This window comes from Chinchilla lanigera, unplaced genomic scaffold (assembly GCF_000276665.1).
Source record: "Chinchilla lanigera isolate Chin_1 unplaced genomic scaffold, ChiLan1.0 scaffold00066, whole genome shotgun sequence".
NCBI classification, from domain to species: Eukaryota; Metazoa; Chordata; class Mammalia; order Rodentia; family Chinchillidae; genus Chinchilla; species Chinchilla lanigera.
Window position 1 is genome coordinate 9532930 of NW_004955467.1, and position 17747 is coordinate 9550676.

The 17747-nt window shown below is 52.8% G+C and overlaps 2 protein-coding genes across 5 annotated transcripts; one reads left to right on the top strand and one right to left on the bottom strand.

Moving 5' to 3' along the window:
* The first annotated feature begins 1532 nt into the window (after positions 1-1532).
* On the top strand, positions 1533-6809 carry Plscr3 (phospholipid scramblase 3). Of its 2 annotated transcripts, XM_005399507.2 has the most exons (7): positions 2413-2506; positions 2779-3014; positions 3098-3140; positions 3238-3458; positions 3699-3860; positions 5586-5747; positions 6093-6809. In XM_005399507.2, exons 1-7 carry the CDS (start codon positions 2500-2502, stop codon positions 6147-6149), a joined length of 888 nt encoding a protein of 295 aa, XP_005399564.1. In that variant the 5' UTR covers positions 2413-2499; the 3' UTR covers positions 6150-6809. The 2 variants fall into 2 exon arrangements, with proteins under 2 accessions (XP_013377576.1, XP_005399564.1); XM_013522122.1 differs by lacking the exons at positions 2779-3014; positions 5586-5747; positions 6093-6809 and adding an exon at positions 1533-2118 and having other exon boundaries at positions 2326-2506; positions 3238-3265; positions 3379-3458; positions 3699-3854.
* Positions 6764-14490, bottom strand: Tnk1 (tyrosine kinase, non-receptor, 1). Of its 3 annotated transcripts, none has more exons than XM_013522121.1 (13): positions 14408-14490; positions 12846-13059; positions 12622-12692; positions 12304-12495; positions 12036-12191; positions 11646-11827; positions 11136-11409; positions 9804-9898; positions 9307-9471; positions 8996-9075; positions 7861-8156; positions 7679-7774; positions 6764-7592 (listed from the first exon to the last, which is right to left on the bottom strand). In XM_013522121.1, the coding sequence occupies exons 2-13, from the start codon at positions 13024-13026 to the stop codon at positions 7479-7481; spliced, it is 1902 nt and encodes a 633-aa protein (XP_013377575.1). In that variant the 5' UTR covers positions 13027-13059; positions 14408-14490; the 3' UTR covers positions 6764-7478. The 3 variants fall into 3 exon arrangements, with proteins under 3 accessions (XP_013377575.1, XP_005399559.1, XP_013377574.1); XM_005399502.2 differs by having other exon boundaries at positions 11646-11929; XM_013522120.1 differs by lacking the exon at positions 14408-14490 and adding an exon at positions 13797-14350 and having other exon boundaries at positions 11646-11929.
* Between the last annotated feature and the right edge of the window lie 3257 nt (positions 14491-17747).

Consider the following 17747-nt stretch of genomic DNA (forward strand, 5'->3'; position numbering starts at 1 on the left):
CCTCAAACTCGTAACAATCCCCCTGCCTCAGCCTCCTGAGTGCTGGGATTATAGGCGTGCCCCACCACGCCTGGCAGTTGGCCTTCTTTAAACTGGAAAACCAGCCTGGCACTGGGCATGGTGACACATGCCTGTAATCCCATCTTTGCAAATTTGAGACCAGCCTTGGCTACAAAGTGATCTCAAGGCCAGCCTGAACTGCATAATGAGACCCTGTCTCAAAAAGACAAAAAAATAAGGGAGGCTGAGGCAGGAGGATTGTTGCAAGTTCAAGACCAACCTAAGGGGCTGGGGATCTAGCTCAGCGGCACAAGTGCCTTCCTGGCAAGCGCAAGGTCCTGAGTTCGATTCCCAGTACAAAAAAAAAAAAAAAACCACCTAGGCTACAAAGTGAGCTCAAGGTCAGCCTGAACTGCATTGCGAGACCTTGTCTCAAAAAGACAAAACAAACAAATAAACAAACAAAACAAACCAGCCTGGAATGGGGGCACACATCTGTATTCCCATCTGCTAGGGAGGCTGAGGCTGGAGGAGCTCTTAAACCCAGGAGTTTAAGGCCACTGTGGGCAACACAGTAACGCTGTATCCAAAAAAAAGGGAAACAAAAATAAAACAAGACAAAATACAACAAAAACAGCAAGCCCAAGCTAGAGGAGTAGGTCAGTGGTAGAATACTTGCCTAGCATGTGGAAGGCCTTGGGTTTTATCCCTAGCACTGAAGGAAAAAATAAAATAAAATTGTATGCTGCCCACCACTCCGTTTTCCTCACCGTTCTATGGTCAGAGCACCTACCACCTTCTGACTTCCCATCTATCGTCTGTTTTACCTATTGTCTCTTCACTAACTCTTTTGCCAAGGAGGCCAAGAATTTGTGTCTTTTTTAAAAACAGTGTTACACATTCCCATCACCTCAAATGCTGTCTGGCATGCAGGAGATACTCACTAACCCTTGGTTGAATTTCTGAATGTTTCTGTGTTAGTGGAAGCTGGCTCAAGGTTTGAGCCATGTAGAGTTTGGGTCTTCCGTGTAGCCTTTGTGGAAGGAGATAAGCAGCTCCAGGAGAGGTGCTGGGACTATCCCACAGTAACACGGACACGGGGGCAGAAGGCCCCTAAACCTGCTTCTCTTGACTTTTTATTTTTATTTTTTGACCCTTGCTAAATCAAGTTGCCCTGACTGGGCTAGAACTTTTGATCCTCCTGCCTCAGCCTTCCAGGGTTCTGGGATTACAGGCCTGCACCACCACGTCTGCTTGCGTCTGCCTGGCTACTAAAAAGACATCTGAGGCCATCCTGGACTCCTTGCCTTGACATCTCACCCCCAATTTCTATATTATTATTTATCATTTTTGAAGCCTGTTAACATTCTCTACACCACCGTGACCATAGCAGACTACTGCTACCAACCCAGCCTGAGCACCTCAGTTGTTCAAATCCCTGCGGACCTCCCTCGGCTCAGGACGCAGATCGACTCCTCTCGAGGAAGCTTTCGCTGACTAAGCTTCCTCCTCTGGCCTCCTAAGCCTCACTTCACGCACATTCATTATGGGCACCGGCTGGCGGCCTGTCGCCCACGTGGCTGGGGGCACCTGAAGGAAGCCCCGTAATTTTGGGGTGCCTGTGTGGGTCGCCGCAGCGTTAGGGAGAGCCGACTGTGAGGTGGCCCCGGAGAGTAGAAGGAGAGCCAGCAGTCAGGCCGAGAAGCCAATGAGTGCGCGTGAAGGGTGTTCCGCTGCGTCAGCGAGGCCCAAGCCGCCCTTGGGAGGAGGAGCCCAGGAACCGGTGCAGTTGGTTCGCGGGAGAGCAGCGCAGCGGCCCGGGCTTCCTAGCGGCGCCCTGGTACGGGCCATAGAGCTGGGTTTAGCGGGCTGCGCGGCCCGGGAGCTCTCGGCTTCTGCATTCAGAGCGGAAGGGACAGGGACCCCGGCAACACCACGAGGCGCTAGGTCCCAGGTCCGCGGTCCCCAGAACAGCGGCGTCCGTCTCTGCGCAGACGCGCCGCCCGGGCGAGGAGGGGCGGGGCCTGGCTGGCGGGGGCGGGGCCAAGACCTGGATCCGCCTCCACGAGCGCCGGGGTCTCGCAGGGCTTTGCCCCCGGGCTGTTCTGGGGGCTTCAGGTGAGCCGGGGCACATAGGGGTCAGGGACACCTCCCTCGAGGTCAAGCCGTCGGGCTGACCGCGGGTCCATCTGTCCTGCCGTCTGCCCGCGGCCGCCTCTCGGAGAATGGGAGAACAAAGGGAGGGGGCGGTTCTGGGGCCCCGGAGGGAATCCAGGGTCCCAGGTACTCCACCCCGCCCGCTGACACTTTCGGTTTCTCCCCGAGTCTTAGGCGCCGCCCAAGAGACCCTGGGCTGGCGCCGGGTGCAACTGGCTCTCTGCGTTTGCTTGTCCATCTTTGTGTCTGTCTCTGTCTGTCTGGCTGTCTCGAGCTTGCCTCCACTTCCAGAACTAAGCCGCCTGGGCACCAACATCCCACCAAGCCGCCCCCTCTCCTCTCATGGCAGGTAATTGGGCTCCCGGCTGCGGGGAGGGGGCGTCCTCCGTTATCCCCCCCGCGGACTTGGGTGCGGGGTGTGGAACACATCCTCTAGGAATGTGCTCAGACTGGCTGGCTGCGTGGGGCCCTCCCTTCCTCCTGGAGCCGCCGCCCTGCTCCCCTACCCCATCCTTCTCCGCCTCTTCCCACATTTCCCGCGGTGCCTCTCGGCCCTTGGGCTGAGGAATAAGGGGATGAGGCTGCAGGTACCTTCCTAATTTGCCCCTGCCCCCCCGACAGGTTACTTACCCCCCAAAGGCTACGCCCCTTCGCCCCCACCTCCCTACCCTGTGACCACCGGATACCCGGAGCCCACACCGCATCCTGGGCCCGGGCAGGCGTCCGTGCCTGCCCAAGTGCCTCCCCCTGGGCCTGGCTTCGCTCTCTTCCCTTCGCCTGGCCCCGTGGCCCCCGGGCCTCCTGCCCCCTTCTTGCCACTGCCAGGGGTGCCTTCTGGTCTCGAGTTTCTGGTGCAGGTGAGTGGCAAGAAGGGTGTCGGGAGAGGAGCTGGGCGTTCAGGCTGGTCAGTTGATGACAGTGCTACCCCTGCTTTTCTCAGATTGATCAGATCTTGATTCACCAGAAGGCTGAGCGAGTGGAAAGTAAGTTGGAAGGAGAACTCTGCGGGGCCTCATTACTGTGGCAGGGATGGTAGGTAGGATGGTGGGCACCTAAACCTCAGTGTGTCGCCCCCGACAGCGTTCCTAGGCTGGGAGACCTGCAACCGGTATGAACTGCGCTCAGGGGTCGGGCAGCCCCTCGGGCAGGCGGCTGAGGAGAGCAACTGCTGTGCCCGCCTGTGCTGTGGCACCCGAAGGCCACTTCGTGTCCGCCTGGCAGACCCTGGGGACCGCGAGGTGCTGCGCCTGATCCGCCCACTCCACTGTGGCTGCCTCTGCTGCCCCTGTGGCCTCCAGGAGGTAGGTGGGGAACCCTGGGCTGCAGAGAGGCTGAAGTGTTAAGTGGGGTAAGAGGCTGGCCTTGATGGGGCAGAGGTTGGAAAGAGATGTGGCTCTAGTGGGAGTGGGCAGGTGGAGATGACAAGTTTAGTGAGGGGCTGGGTAGACAAAAGGTAATGAATGCCAGATAGCGCCAAGACCAGTAAGAAGTTGGGTCAGGGTGCACGAGCTCAGCAATGACCTGTCTGCTTCCCATTCCAGATGGAAGTACAGGCTCCACCAGGCACCACCATTGGTCACGTGCTACAAACCTGGCATCCCTTCCTCCCTAAGTTCTCCATCCAAGATGCTGATCGACAGACAGTCCTGCGAGTGGTGGGACCTTGCTGGACCTGTGGCTGTGGCACAGATACCAACTTTGAGGTATTGGGATTAAAGCAGAAATTTCTGGAATCTTCATAAAGCAAGGTGGCAGCTTCCATGAGGCATTTGACTAACTAAGGTCAAGACCCTGAAGTCATCAATCCAAATCCATTTGACTTCTGCCATACTTCCAGTTTTCCTCCATTCAGAAATGGGATGGCGAGCTGGGTGTGGTGGTACACACCTGTAATCCCAGCACTCGGGAGGCTGAGGCAGGAGGATCCTCAAAGTTTGAGACCAGCCTGGGCTACAAAGTGAGCTCAAGGCCAGCCTGAACTGCAAAGTGAGACTCAAAAAGACAAAAAAAAAGAAAGAAAGAAAGGAAGAAATGGGATGGCTTTGTGGTTTTACAAAAGCATAGCAAAAAGGATTTCATCTTTAGAACCAATATTGATTGTTACCTACACTGCTGGGTTGGGGCTAGGGGAATCTGACCTATCTAACCTGAAGTCCAAATGATATTCTACTTATCCATCACCAGTGGAATCTAGAGAAACAAAGTGATATGTTTCAGGGTGAGGCTTGAGAAATACCTGTTTCTAAAGACAGAGGCACTCCATAGACCCCAGGGTTCTTTAAAGGATAATTTCCTGCACAGATAAGACAGAAGCAACAGATATTATCCAGTAGACTTGCTAACACTTCTAATAAGGTACTTGACCTAAGGGTACATCACCTGGTAGTCTGAGGGAGGTTCTGTGTTGGGAACCAGTGGGGAAGGAGATACTTATGGTCTCTGTATGGAAATGTGTAGATTGTGGATTCTCAGAGGGCCAGTGTCACTTTTACACAATTCTGAATGGTCCATACTGAGGCTGCACCCTCAGGACTGCAGGGCTGCTGGGACAGGCCCTGCTTAGCCTGGGACAGAGCTGCAGGAAGTTCCCCAAGCTGTAGAACAGTGGAGGAAGGGGATGGACAGGATATAGAAGGAAATTGTTCTGGTCCTAGTCACCAGATACAGAGTATAAAAAAAGACCAGGAAGTAACTATGAGTTACTACCCACATCAGCGGAGCCTATTGTTGCTGGGCTCAGAGAGTTTAGTGAAAATCAAGGTCCTCAGAGGCACCTCCGTGCAATCAATAGATGAGACTGATGTGCAGTGTTGGACGGGGCATGTCCCTACTTTGCAGACTAGAGAAAAGTCATCCTTTGGGCAGACATAGCCATCTAAGAGCCTGCTTGGCTGGTAAAGTACAGCCAGGATTTTGTCAGCTTCTTTTGCTGTCTCAGCCAGGCTTCTCTGCAGGGTACAGACTACCAATGGTGGGTGTCAGGGACATTAGTAATCAAACCAATAGCCAGCCATATGCTAAGGAGATGTGACTACATCATGCTTCCTTTTCTCTTACTATTCAGTTACATCATACATGGGCTTTGGAGAACAGATCTGAATTTGAACCTTGATTTTTGCTATCTACTTGCACATAATGTAGGGTGCCTCAGTTTCTCCAGCTGTCAAATGGAAACTGAAAGCTGTTAGGATTCACTGGGTATAGACCCTGTACTGTTTTGTTTTGTTTTGTTTTGTTTTGTTTTGTTTTGTTTTTCCAGTACCGGGAATTGAACTCATGACCTTGTGCTTGCCAGGCAGGCGCTGTGCCACTGAGCTAAATCCCCAGCCCCCGCTGTACTGTTCATACACGGTGACTGGGGGGGTAAGCTTGGAGGCAGTGAGACTGGTCACATCCTCCTCAGTTGGAGCCTTTTTCCCTCCCAACAGGTGAAGACCAGGGATGAATCCCGCAGCGTGGGCCGCATCAGCAAGCAGTGGGGCGGGCTGCTGCGAGAAGCCCTCACGGACGCTGATGACTTTGGCCTACAGTTTCCTCTGGATCTCGATGTGAGGGTGAAGGCTGTGCTGCTGGGGGCCACGTTCCTCATTGTGAGTTGGTTGCCCCCACCCCTCCCTTCCTGCCAGTCCTTGGCTATCACTTGATGCCTCTTGCTAGGACAGTGTTAGGGACAGGTATTATGGGGGTTTGTGGATCAAGACTTAGGTTGTTCTGGGTGTGATGGTGCACACCTGTAATCCCAGCACTTGGCAGGCTGAGGCAGGAGGACTGTTGCAAGTTCGAGGCCAGCCTGGGCTACAAAGTGAGCTGAAGGCCAGCCTGAACTGCATAGGGAGACCCTGTCTCAAAAAGACAGAAAAAAAAAAAAAGACTTAGGTTGTGATAGCTGAGCCAGACAGGCCCAGCCAGATCCGTTGACAATGGCTCCCCCTCAGGACTACATGTTCTTCGAGAAGCGAGGAGGCGCTGGGCCCTCTGCCATCACCAGTTAGAGGATGCCTCTGGGCGAAGAGACTGTCCCCTCAAGCAGAATTCAAGATGGTCACTTGCTCTGGCCTGGCCCAGCCCCACCTCAGAGACAGCCCCTTTCCTCCATGTATACTGCAAGGGACAGACAGGGGTTCCTGAGTGGCTGGGGGCCCTGATGCCCCAACCCTGCCCTCTCCCCTGGCCTCCTTCACCTGTGGCCCCACAGAAGGGTATATATAAGAGCCCTTTCCTGCTGCCTTCCAGTGGTCCCTCTGCACAAAGGCATAACAGCTTTCAAACTTCCCCTGCCGCTCCTTCTCACCCCCTTCAGGGCCTCTGCACCAGAGAGGTCTTTGGAATCCAGGACTTTGGTTTGACCACGGGGTTAGTGGGGGAAGAGCAAGTAGCACCAAAGATGGCAGACATGCTGCCTTTCCCCTGCATCAGCTTGGCCAATGAGTTCAGCCTCAGACTATAGCACTTTGAGGGGATTCCCACTTCCCCACTAACAGCTGTAAAGGCTGGGCCCTCGTGCCAACCTCCTTTCCCCATTGGGCCCGGCCCACAGCTGGTGCTTGCTGCAGCTTCCTGTGCCTTACTTAACCACCCCTCCCTTCCCTTGCACTAGGAAGGAGGCTGCATCTTTGTATGCTGTATTCATATAAAGTTTGTAACTTTTTGAACATTGGAAGATGTATGTAATGGGGGAGGGTAGAAGAATTGATATGGGAAAACACAAAGGAAACTCTTGAGAGCTGGGCTGGGGTTGCCCCATCTCATAATCCATGCTACTAGGATCAAATGTCCTTGAGTCTAAGAAGATAATTTCATCACCTATAGCAGCACTGGCCTAAACTAAGGCAATTTGGGCCACGTGTCTCAAGTTGATGTGGCTACTTCTATCATCTAAGATGGCTGCCTCACAAAGTCCAGTGAGGTAGCATATGGCAGTCCAGGATGGCTGGTCCCATAGTCCAGTATAACCACTTGATCGGTGACTGTAGTGAGTAGAAGCTTCCTCTAGCTATGCTACATTGCAGCTCTTTTCCTTCAGGTCTTCCTCTTATTTGATAATGTGATGACAGAGTAGCTTAGGTCCTTCTTGTCCCAGCCAAGGATTCTTAGACCCTCAGAGGCAGGGGACAGGGTAGGGAGGAGACTCATCGGTGCCCAACCCTGGGTTTCCCTGAGTACTTGCTGTATTTGCCAGTAGCAAGTGGGATCTCCTTAGATGTAAAAGTCTGACCTTAACCCTGTCAAGACTTTAACTCTGGTTCTGCTTGTTCTCATATGGCCAGGCCTTGAGGGGCCCAGGGGTTCCATGCTGGTGTCTGTGTCCTAGGAAGCAGAGCTCAGGACTGGGCTAGGATGTAGCGGCTGGCAGCTGAGAGGTCCCACTGATAATGCTCCAGGATGCGCCGGCAGTCAGCTCTGGACCATCTACTCAGATGGAAGAGCTGTTCTACCTATGGGAGCAAGGGAGAGGGCAGCTGACTTCTACCCTAGGTGGCAGGGATAGGAGAAGGAGTCTGAGAGAAGGCTCTGGCTTTACCTTGAGGTTCCGGATGGCGGAAACCACATCTCCCCCTGTGGCTCTTAGTGCTGCCTGGCATTCCTGGTGGGTGACTCCATGCACACTCACCTCCACCTGCAGGGGACACAGCCTCACTCAGGCCCTTGCCCTACCTCTAGGCCTTTCTGGACACCTGGCCATTGCAGTGAGACCTCACTCACCTCTGTTATCCTCCTCTGCCATTCAGTGTCAGGAAGGAGGCCTCCAGAGAGGACAGGGACTTTACTGGCTCCAGGTGTGTTAATGCGGTGATTATGTAGGGGTTCTCTTTTGGGCCTGGGAGGCCTTTCTCTGGGGAGCTGGCTGGGCTGAGAACTGGAGGTAAAAGGTGGGCGTGGAGGCAGGCCTTGGAGTCCTGGGGGCACAGCTCTGGCACGTCGAAGTTCAGGGGGGCTTGAACCGCCCCCTGTGGGGCGAGGGCCCAGGGACAGAACTGACTCCAGACTCTTGGAAATGCCTGTACAGTTGAGAAAGAAACAATCTGAGAGGAGACCCAGGTCCTAGGTCCCACTTTTTCCTGCTTTCTATATCTGTGCTGAGCTGGATATTTTCTTGAGAATTTCCAGGTGAGGCAGCTAGCACTGTGCTTGGCTGGTCCATGTGGGGTTTTTTTTTTTTTTGTTGTTTTGTCCATGTGTTAAGTGGGACAATAAAGCAGGTGTAGAAATGGGCATCAAGACTTAGGTAACACCAGGAGTGGTGGCACACGCCTGTAATCCCAGCACTGGGGAAGCTGAGGCAGGATGATCACTGTGAGTTTAAGGCCAGTCTGGGATACATATTTGAGTTCAAGGCTAATCTGGAATACTGTACATAGACCCTACCTAAAAAAAAAAAAAAAAAAGAGGGAAAAAATAACTTAGGTAACTTGCCATGTGTGGTCGTAGTGGTGTATGCTTGTAATCCCAGCTACTCAGAAAACTGAGGCAGGAGGATCACAGGTTCAAGGCAACATGATGAGACTCTGTCTCAAAAATTAAAGACTGGGGATGCATCTCAGTGGTAGAGGGCCCCTGGGTTTGACCTCCAGCACTGAGGGGGAGAGAGAGAGGGAGAGGGAGAGGGAGAGGGAGAGGGAGAGGCGAGGATGAGGGGAAGGAAGGAAACTTGATGGCCCAAACTCAGGCCACAGTGGAAAGATGCTGTCCACTGGGGAGAGCAGAGAGCTTTGACTCTTAATATCTTAAAATATAGCTAGGATGCCTGCAGGCAGGATTTGGAGGAAGGGAACCATATACACAGGGCTATGGATTCAAGACGGGCAGAATTGGAGGCTTGTTATTGAGCTGTACCCACCTCTCATCCTCTGCAGGGCCACTTTCCTTCTCTGGCCCTGTCCTGGAGGTAGATCCCGAGACTTTTCCTTCTCTCTGTCCCTGTCAAGAGAATGATCCAGTTCATCCTCCACCCCTCACACACACGTGTCCCCTCCCAAAGAAACAGGCTCCAGGGTGTGCTGAGGCCACCCTGGAAGCTGCAGCTGAGAGGCAAGGCCAGCTCCCCCTCCAGGTTCGCCCCATCCTGTCCCCAAGCTTCTCTTCTGGAGAAGCTGATGGACTTGGACAGTCCCCTCACCCTGGTTGTCTTCAACCATTTTAGTTCCTCACCTGGCCATGTTCCCCTGGCATCGCTCTCCCCCACTAGGGGAGCCTCTGTGGACTGGACGTGGGGCTGAGGAGCCCCCCGGGTCTGCAAGCATCACCGCCGAGGCTGGGAAGCTGCCCACTTTGAAGGTGCGGCCGTTCTGCCCCTTCCAGGTTGTGGCGTCAGAGCTGTGGGAAGAGGACTGGTGAAGGGGGTGAGAGCACGGGGGAGAACAGCAGCTGGCTCCGGCCCATTCAGCTCACCAAGCTGTGTGCCTTGTGGCTGCATCTGCCTGGAGGAAGGGAACTGTTTTTCTTCCCAACACAAAAGGGCTCTATGGCCAGTCAGGCCCTAGAAGGGAGGCCAGGACTGCTCTGGAGCTCAGGGCTCAGAGGCAAGGGGAGAAGACACAGAAGATGAGGCTTCGAGGAGTTGGGCAGAAGTGGGAGGGGTTCAGGAATCAAGAGGGCTTGGGAAAGTCCGCTTCCCTGTGGATTTTTGGAGGCCGTCAGGCTGTTACCTGCCCTCAATGATGGTGATGGAGTCACCGGGCTCCATCTGCAAAGCTCCTGGCTCTGTGACATCCCTCACACAGCATCCCTCAGAAGGCCAGGCCTGTGGAGACAGGAGGAAAGGCTGGGATTTCAAAAAGCCTGAGTCCAGGCCGGGGATATAACTCAGCAGCACAGCGCCTGCCTGGCAAGTGCAAGGTCCTGAGTTCAATTCCCGGTACCAAAAAAAGAAGCCTGAGGCAGAAGGGTAGTATGGGAGTAGGAAAGGAGACCTCTTTTATGCACCAACCAGTCAAACCCATGGCAAGTATATCCTCTGTGCTGGGTCCCAGTGAGATCGTGCCTGTCTCCCAGTTGTAATCTACTGGTCAGTCCTACCTAGACCCCACGCCAAGCTAAGCATACCCCAAAGTTCCAGGAACAGCAATAGAGGGCCCTCTCTCTATCTAGGGGATCAAAGGGAGCAATTACCACTTCGACTCTGCACCCTGGCCTGTGAGGTTGCCTCCCAAGTACCTCACGAGAATTTCCAGGCCTCTCTAGTACCATTTCCTTAACCCTCACCCACCCCTCTTGCTCTCCCTTCTGTTTCACAATCAGTGTCAATAGGATCTCTCAAAACCATTCTTGGACCAGGCTACAGTAAAATAACACAAAGTTGGCTGTAATTCCCCTGCTCGACGTATTTCTACAACACCCAAGTACCCCTGGAGTGAAGACTAAACTCCTTTACTAGACAGCAATTTAGGGAACAGCTCTTGAAGTCATATGAAGTGGTGCTAGTCTCAAATTCCTCTGTGGTTTTAGGTAAGTTACTAAACAGTGCCTCAACTGTTCCATCTGCTAAATGGAAAAAAGTACCTCATGGGGTTGTTGAGAAGCCTCAGTGAGCAAACAGGCCTAAGTGTGCCTGCACAGCACCTAATAGTGTCTCACACGGCTCAAGTGCTCTGCGTGGGAGCTGTGGTTCCTGACATGCCCCAGAAACCCTCCATGATGCAGCCCTGCTTACCTCTGTAGCCTCATTACTTCCATCTCCCCTCCCACGCAGAGCTTCTCTCTGCCTGTCACACACCCACGGGGACCTACTGCTCTCTCTTCTGGGTCCCTTTCTGGCCCAGACACACAGGCCTTCAGCCTGCATGAATGTAGCCCTTACCTGCCTTTCCAGGGATCTGAGCTCCTGAAGGTAGGGACTGAATATATTTTGCCCAGAACTGGGTCCCAGAGCCCAGCACAGGTATCTGGATATCTTAGTCTTGTGCATGGAACCCTGGGGGGAGACGGGAATGGAGGGAAGAGAGAATGTAGGTGTCTAGGGAGGAGCTGGGGGTCCCCACCTCTTGGAGCAGCCCCTCCAGGTAGGAAAAGCTAGGCCTGTCCGAAGGATGGAGAGCCCAACAGCGCAAGGCGACAGAGTAGAGGGCCCTGGAGCAGAGTGGAGGCCTCCGCAGGCGGGCTCGGTCCTTCTCCAGCAGCTGCAGGATGAGGTATGGCGGGACCCCAGCCCAGGGCTCCTCGCCCCCAGAGAACATCTCCCACAGCGTCACCCCAAACATCCACACGTCGGAGGCGGAGGAGAACGCTCCCTGGCGCAGGCTCTCTGGGGCACACCTGCGGAAGTGGAAGCTGAAGGGGGCCCGATATGTGCCCCGGAGCTCCCACCCCCTTGGGTGCAACCCTCAGTCTCAGAAGTCCTCCTTTGAGCCCCTTGAGGGAGGCGACGGTCTCTGCTCCCAGCTTCCTTTGGAGGCTGGCCCGCTCCAAGCTTCTGCCTGACTGCCGGCCTCCAGATTGGCCCCCACCGCCCTCCCAAGCCGACCACCCGCCGCGCCCGGGCCCACCCTCACCAGGCGTAAGGGATGGGGCGGGGACCGCCCATGACATAGCGGCCCCTGGCGCCGCCCAGCGGCCGCACCAGCCCAAAGTCCGCCACCTTGATGGTGCGGGGCGACGCCAGCAACAGGTTTCGCGTAGCGAGGTCCCGGTGTACTAGCCCGCGGGCGCCCAAGTATGACATGGCCCCCACCAACTGCCGAAGGAAGAGGCAGAGCAGAGTTACGGGTAGCGGGGGCGTTGGGGCCGGGGCTGTCAGGCGTGCATGCAGGGAGCCCAGTGGCGCCAGCTCCATCACCTGCAGAAGCACAGAACCATGTGAGCCTTGGTCTGGCTCCACAGCACCTTCCTGCCGCACGCCAGGCTTGGGGCTCTCCGAGGAGCTAGCGTCCAGATGTGCTCACCATCTGTAGAGGCTGGCCCAGTACCAGGCCATGCAAACGGAGCACGTGTGGGTGCTCCAAGTTCATCATGACGGACACCTCTCTCAGGAAGTCTCCCAGCTCCGTGCCTACAGGGCCTTCGGGACCCACTCGAAGGGACTTGACAGCCACGGGGACCTGGTGATTGGAGAGCACCATTAGGCACCCTGGGACCAGCCATGTCAAGGCCAGAGCGCAGAGGACATGAGGAATGCAGAGGGCAGTTGTGCCGGGACCCTTGCATACTCACACTCTGGCCACTAGGCAGTGTCCACAGTCCTCTATGTACTACACCAAAGCAGCCTGAGCCCAGCAGCTCCCTTCTGCACACAGCACCCTCTGGGATCAGACACTTGAGTCCCGCCTCTGGCTCAGGGAGGCTTGCAGGCCTTTCTGAGGGTGGGGTGGTCTCCTTTTGCTCAGGGGCAAAACCACCAAGGATCTGAAAGAGGAGTGGGAACTCAGGTGCAAAGAACCTTGCAGAACCCCCCTGCTACTTCACTCACCCCATTCCCAGGCCTAAAGAGGCTTGAGCCCTTCAAACATCACCACCAGCACTGCCACATACCTTGTTGACCCAGTTCTTAGGCTTGACTCCTGAACGGTGCCTCTTGAGCACTTCAGCCAGTCTGCGCTGGGCTGGGAGAGGCCAGAATCAGAAATAGGGTGTCGGTTGGAGTGGACAGGGTGCAGAGAGACCTATATGCAAGAGGACTGGGACGTGGGGGAGTGGGCCTGGCAACTGACAGGCTGGGAAGGAGTGACCAGGGCCTCAGTGCAAGGGTTCCTCACCAGGTCGGCCCATGCCAATGCTGTCCAGGTCCTCAGGCCTTACAAAATTGAAATGCTCTGGCCGAGTGACATTAAGTTCTTCAAGGATGGGTCGATAAAACTGGGCCAGTTGGATGTTCCGGAGCAGCTGTAGTAGCCACAGGGAGCCAGCCTCAGGGGACATGTCTGGAGAAGAACTCATAACGCTGACAGCAGTCTGCTTCAGACGTAAGGCCTAGGGTAGGACCTAAGACACTCAGACACAGAGACAGGGTCTCCAGTGCCACCTTTCACCCATCAGAAGCTGGCACAGACAGGGGAAGGGACACATCAGAGAGAAACAGGAACCCTGCCTTTCACAGAGGCAAATCCCGAGTAAGATGCTCCTTACCCCCAACACTCCAGATACTCTATCCACCCCCCAATCACTCCTCTCACCAGAAACCTGCTCCCTTCACAGCTGAGGTTTCAGAACACTGCCTGCCGTGGCTACAGAATCCAGGTGTGTGACTGTCCATGCTCCAGAGAGATACCGGCATACTGCCCCTGTACCCTCCGGACACCCACTATACTGTGCCTTTAGAACTGGGATACACCGTTACACATGCCCAGACCTTTCCCCTCCTTATACAGGAGACATTTTTGCCTCCCCCACACACTGGAGATGCCCAGATACACTAACCGTACCATACCTCAGAGATGTAGGCACAGCCAGGGATATAGCTCAGCGGCACAAGTGTATACTACCTCCCACATACTACCATAAATCCACAGATTTACTGCCAAACATGCCTGAGACATCCACAGACTATCCTCCCAAATCAGAGACATTCCAAGTGTGGTGCCACAAAACTCCCATATACACAGTTGAATGAGGCAGTGTGATACCTCCATATACCGAAGATACCTAGATACGCGCCCCCCCCCCCAACGCCTGGGAAACTCAGGGCCACATAAACACACACAACTCACCAAGACAGCAAAGTGCAGTGCCCATACACACCTAAGTTATGCAGCCATACTGCCCCTCACCCCAGCGACACTCAGAATCATGGCCTTTTAGTCACCCAGGGCAACAGCATTTGAAATCAAATCAGGCATTTATGATGGGCCAAATGCAGGCCACTGCTAAGCTTGGTTACTGCCCCCAGCGCCGCCTAGGCTGCCAGATGCATTCCCACACACCCACCAAGCTCAGCCAGCACACCTGTGGCACCGTCTAACTCCGCTTCAAGGCTACTATACCAGCCTTTATTAAATAAAGCTCTAGGGCTAAGCGCTCTGGGTACCGGCTGCCTGCCAATACACCTGCCCGCCTCATGCCCCAACTTTAGTTACGCTAGAAGGAAGCGCAGAACCCCAGGTTAGGCCCCCTTGGCAACCCTGAGGCTGGGTCCATTTTGCCAACCCGGGAGGAGTTGGGCGTAGAGGAACGCTCAGGGCCTGAAAGACCTAGTTAGGCAGTGAGAGCAAAGCGCAGCAGAACCAAGACCGCAGAAAGACCCGAGATGGGGAAGGAAGGCGGCCCAGTACCCCGCGGACGGACCCCAAGGGCGCCCCAGCTAGTAGGTGCGGGCGCTCACCTAGCCAAGGCGGAAGTGGCGGCTGCGAACCGCCCAGGCTGCCAGCGCTAAATCCCGAGAAGGGCGGGACCGAGGGTGGGTCCTGGCTGCTGGCCCGGACCCGCAGGGGCCGCGCCCCCAAATCCCTGGTGGCACAAGATGGGAGTGGCCGCAGCAGCTGGTCGCGCTTCCTTTCTGCAGGTTAGATCGGCCCCTAGACCACGAGAAACTTGCCTTCGCCTGCCTTCCTCACACCTTCTTTCCAGCCTTCTCCGAGGAACTTCCACCCTCCCTGGACTTCCGCTGGTGGGTCCTGTCTCCCGTATGCTTTCTCCCCAACGCTTCCTTTCTCTTAACCAGGATCCACCCTCAATGAGTTAGCACCTGATGCAGGTACTCTGCCCGGAAGCTGCGAACATAGGCGGAAAAGGACACAGCGCGGCCCGGTCCTGGGAGACTGCGCCCTAACACGCTTCAACCCACGAGGCCACGCCAGGCCAAGCAGGGTGCTTTGGAGTGGAGCCAGGGCGCAGGGATGTTGATGTTGGTCCAAAGCTGCTAGACATATGGCCTGCTATGGGTGAGCATAGCAGCTGCTGTCGCCAGCATCTCTTGGAGGGAAAGCCCTTCTTGTACTGACAAACAGGATGTTCCAGCATATTCAGTGGGAAGGTCTTTATAATGCTGTTCTCCATGAATTGTCTTCTTGCCAAGTCTCTCGCCCTCCAACCAGGCCAGCTCAGCAAACTATAATTGTTCCCTCCGTGCCTATCATTCCTGACACACTGTGAACTCCACAGGATAGGGGCAGAGCCTGTCTTATTTATCTTTGTATTCTAATTGTCTAGGACAGTATAGCACACTATAGATTAGGTACAATGCCCATCGGTTGTAAAGAAATCTGCTCAGAGCCAGGCGAAGTAGTGCATGCCTGTAATCCCAGAACTCTGAGAGGCTGAGGCAGGAGGATTACAGTTTCAAACCCAGCCTGGGCAATTTAGTGACTTAGAAAGACTCTGTCTCAAAATTAAAGGGGAATATAGCTCAGCGGTAGAGCCCTTGCCTACTATTCATGAGGCCCTGGGTTAAATCTTCAGTATCACCAAAAATAAAGTCTGCTCAGTCTAATTGCATCTGATGATCTTTGTAGATGATCTGTCATTATTCTCTCTTTTAAGATGTGGTGTTTTATGAGTTTTCGTATAATGTGTCTAGATATCCATTCCTTTCTATTTATTTGCCTCACTGTGTTGTATTTCCTGTATGTATGACTTCACATTCTTAATCAGATTTGGATAATTGTCAGCCAATATCTCTTCAAATACAGCCATGCAAAAAACAAAAAAAACCAAAAACCAAAAAACAAAACAAAACAAATACAGCCATGCACCACATGGCATCGTTTTAGTCAGTGAAGGACCCTGTACACAGTGGTAGTTCCAGGAGATGATAGTGGAACTGAAAAGTTCCAGTCACCTAGTGGCATTGTAAGCCATCATAAAGACTTACTGCAAGGCATTACTCACAAGTTCGTGGTGATCCTGATGTAAACAAGATGTATGGCCAGTTATATAAAAACAGAATTCATAACAGCCAGGCACGGTGGCTCATACCTGTAGTTCCAGCTACTCAGGACTGTCTCATTTTTAAAAAGAGGGAGGGGGCTGGGACTCAGTAATAGAGCACTTGCGCAGTATGTATGAGGTTCAATTTTTTTTTTTTTTTTTTGAGGTTCAGTTCTTAATACCACACACACACAAAAATAAAATAGTCCATGTTAGGTAGGTGAGGTGGCACACACTTGTAATCCCAGGATCCTTGTGAGTTCAGGGCCAGCCTGGGGTACATAGTGAGTTCAAGACCAGCCTGAACTGCATAGCAGACTCTGTATCAAAAAAACAAACAAAAAAAATTGTCCAGGCTCCTCTCAAACTTGTAATCTTCTTGCCTCAGCCTCCCAGGGTGCTAGGATTACCAGTGTGCACCACACCTCTCAATTTATATAAATATATTTTAAAATCTGGTGCCTTGATGATAGATAGGTAGATTATTTTTTTATCCAATTTAGTTTTTTAAAAAACAGCTTTAAGGTATAATTAGCATTAAATGAATTGTCCATTTCATAAGTGTGCGATTTAAGAAATGGACAGGCTAGTCTTAAAGTCACTGTGTAGCCCAAACTGGCCTCAAACTCAGGGTGATCCTCCTGCTTTAGCCTCCCAAGTGCTGGGATTACAGGTGTGCACCACCACGCCTGGCTCTCTGGTGATTTTTTATACATAAATTTTGGCAAATGTATACATCCATGAAACCGTCACCATAGTCCAGGTAATGAAAATAATTGTCTCTCCTAAAAGTTTCCTCTGCCCTTTCACAATCACTTTCTCCTACTCGTCCTTCCCCAGAAAATTACTGATCTACATTCTGTCACTCTAGACTACTTTGCATTTCTTAGAATTTTGTATAAATAGAATCATATAGTATGTACTCATTTTCACCTAGCCTTTTTTTGTCCCATTCCCCACCTGGCCTTTTGTACTCAGCAGACTGTTTTGGGGTTCCTCCCTGATGTTATATGTGTCATCAATGTGTATTCTTCTTTAATACTAAGTAGCATTCTATTGTGTGGCTATATCACAATTTGTCCATTTTATTGGATTATTTTCAGTTTTCAACTATTATAAATAAAAGTACCTCGAAGACTCATGTTCAAGACTTTCTGTGGGTGTGTTTTCACTAACCTTGGATAACTACCCAGGGGTAGAATGTCTGGGTCATATAGTAAATATTTTTACATTTTAAAGAAACTAACAAATTATTTTCCAAAGTGGTTGTACTATTTGGAAGTATTACCAGCAAAGTATGAGAGTTCTAGTTGCTCTACATCTTCATCAACATTTTACTTTTTTATTTTGAGATCGGGTCTATGTAGTTGAAGCTGGTTTCACACTCAGGGTGATCCTCCTGCCTCAGCCTTCCAAGTGCTGGGATTACAGACATGCACCACCATGCCTGGCTCTCTGGTCATTTTTTTATAGTTTTCTGTTATTTTTTCATGTTTGACTCTACCTTATCTTCCTTTTTTTCTGGCTGTACTGGGAACTGAACCCATGACCTTCATACCAGGCTGTGTCCCAAGCCCTTTTTCAATTTTCTATTTTGAGAGGCATTTTCCCTAAATTGCCAAAGCTCAGCCTCCCAAGTGCTGAGATTACATGTATATGCCACTTGGCTGAAGCTCTGTTTTATTTTTGGTTTTTTTTTTTTTTTTTTTTTTGTTTTTCTCTGGTACCGGGAACCGAACTCACAACCTTGTGCTTGCCAGGCAGGCGCTTTGCCGCTGAGCTAAATCCCCAGCCCC

What these genes read in the sequence shown, in the direction of transcription:
- Plscr3 (XM_005399507.2), top strand. An exon ending in GAAGGCTGAGCGAGTGGAAA is followed by an intron (nt 3,141 to 3,237) that starts GTAAGTTGGAAG and finishes CGCCCCCGACAG; the next exon opens with CGTTCCTAGGCTGGGAGACC. An exon ending in GCCCCTGTGGCCTCCAGGAG is followed by an intron (nt 3,459 to 3,698) that starts GTAGGTGGGGAA and finishes TTCCCATTCCAG; the next exon opens with ATGGAAGTACAGGCTCCACC.
- Tnk1 (XM_005399502.2), bottom strand. Translation starts at nt 13,026, where the DNA reads ATGAGTTCTTCTCCAGACATGTCCCCTGAGGCTGGCTCCCTGTGGCTA. An exon ending in TGGGCCAGCCTCTACAGATG is followed by an intron (nt 11,930 to 12,035) that starts GTGAGCACATCT and finishes GTGCTTCTGCAG; the next exon opens with GTGATGGAGCTGGCGCCACT. An exon ending in TGCCAGGGGAACATGGCCAG is followed by an intron (nt 9,076 to 9,306) that starts GTGAGGAACTAA and finishes TTCTCTTGACAG; the next exon opens with GGACAGAGAGAAGGAAAAGT.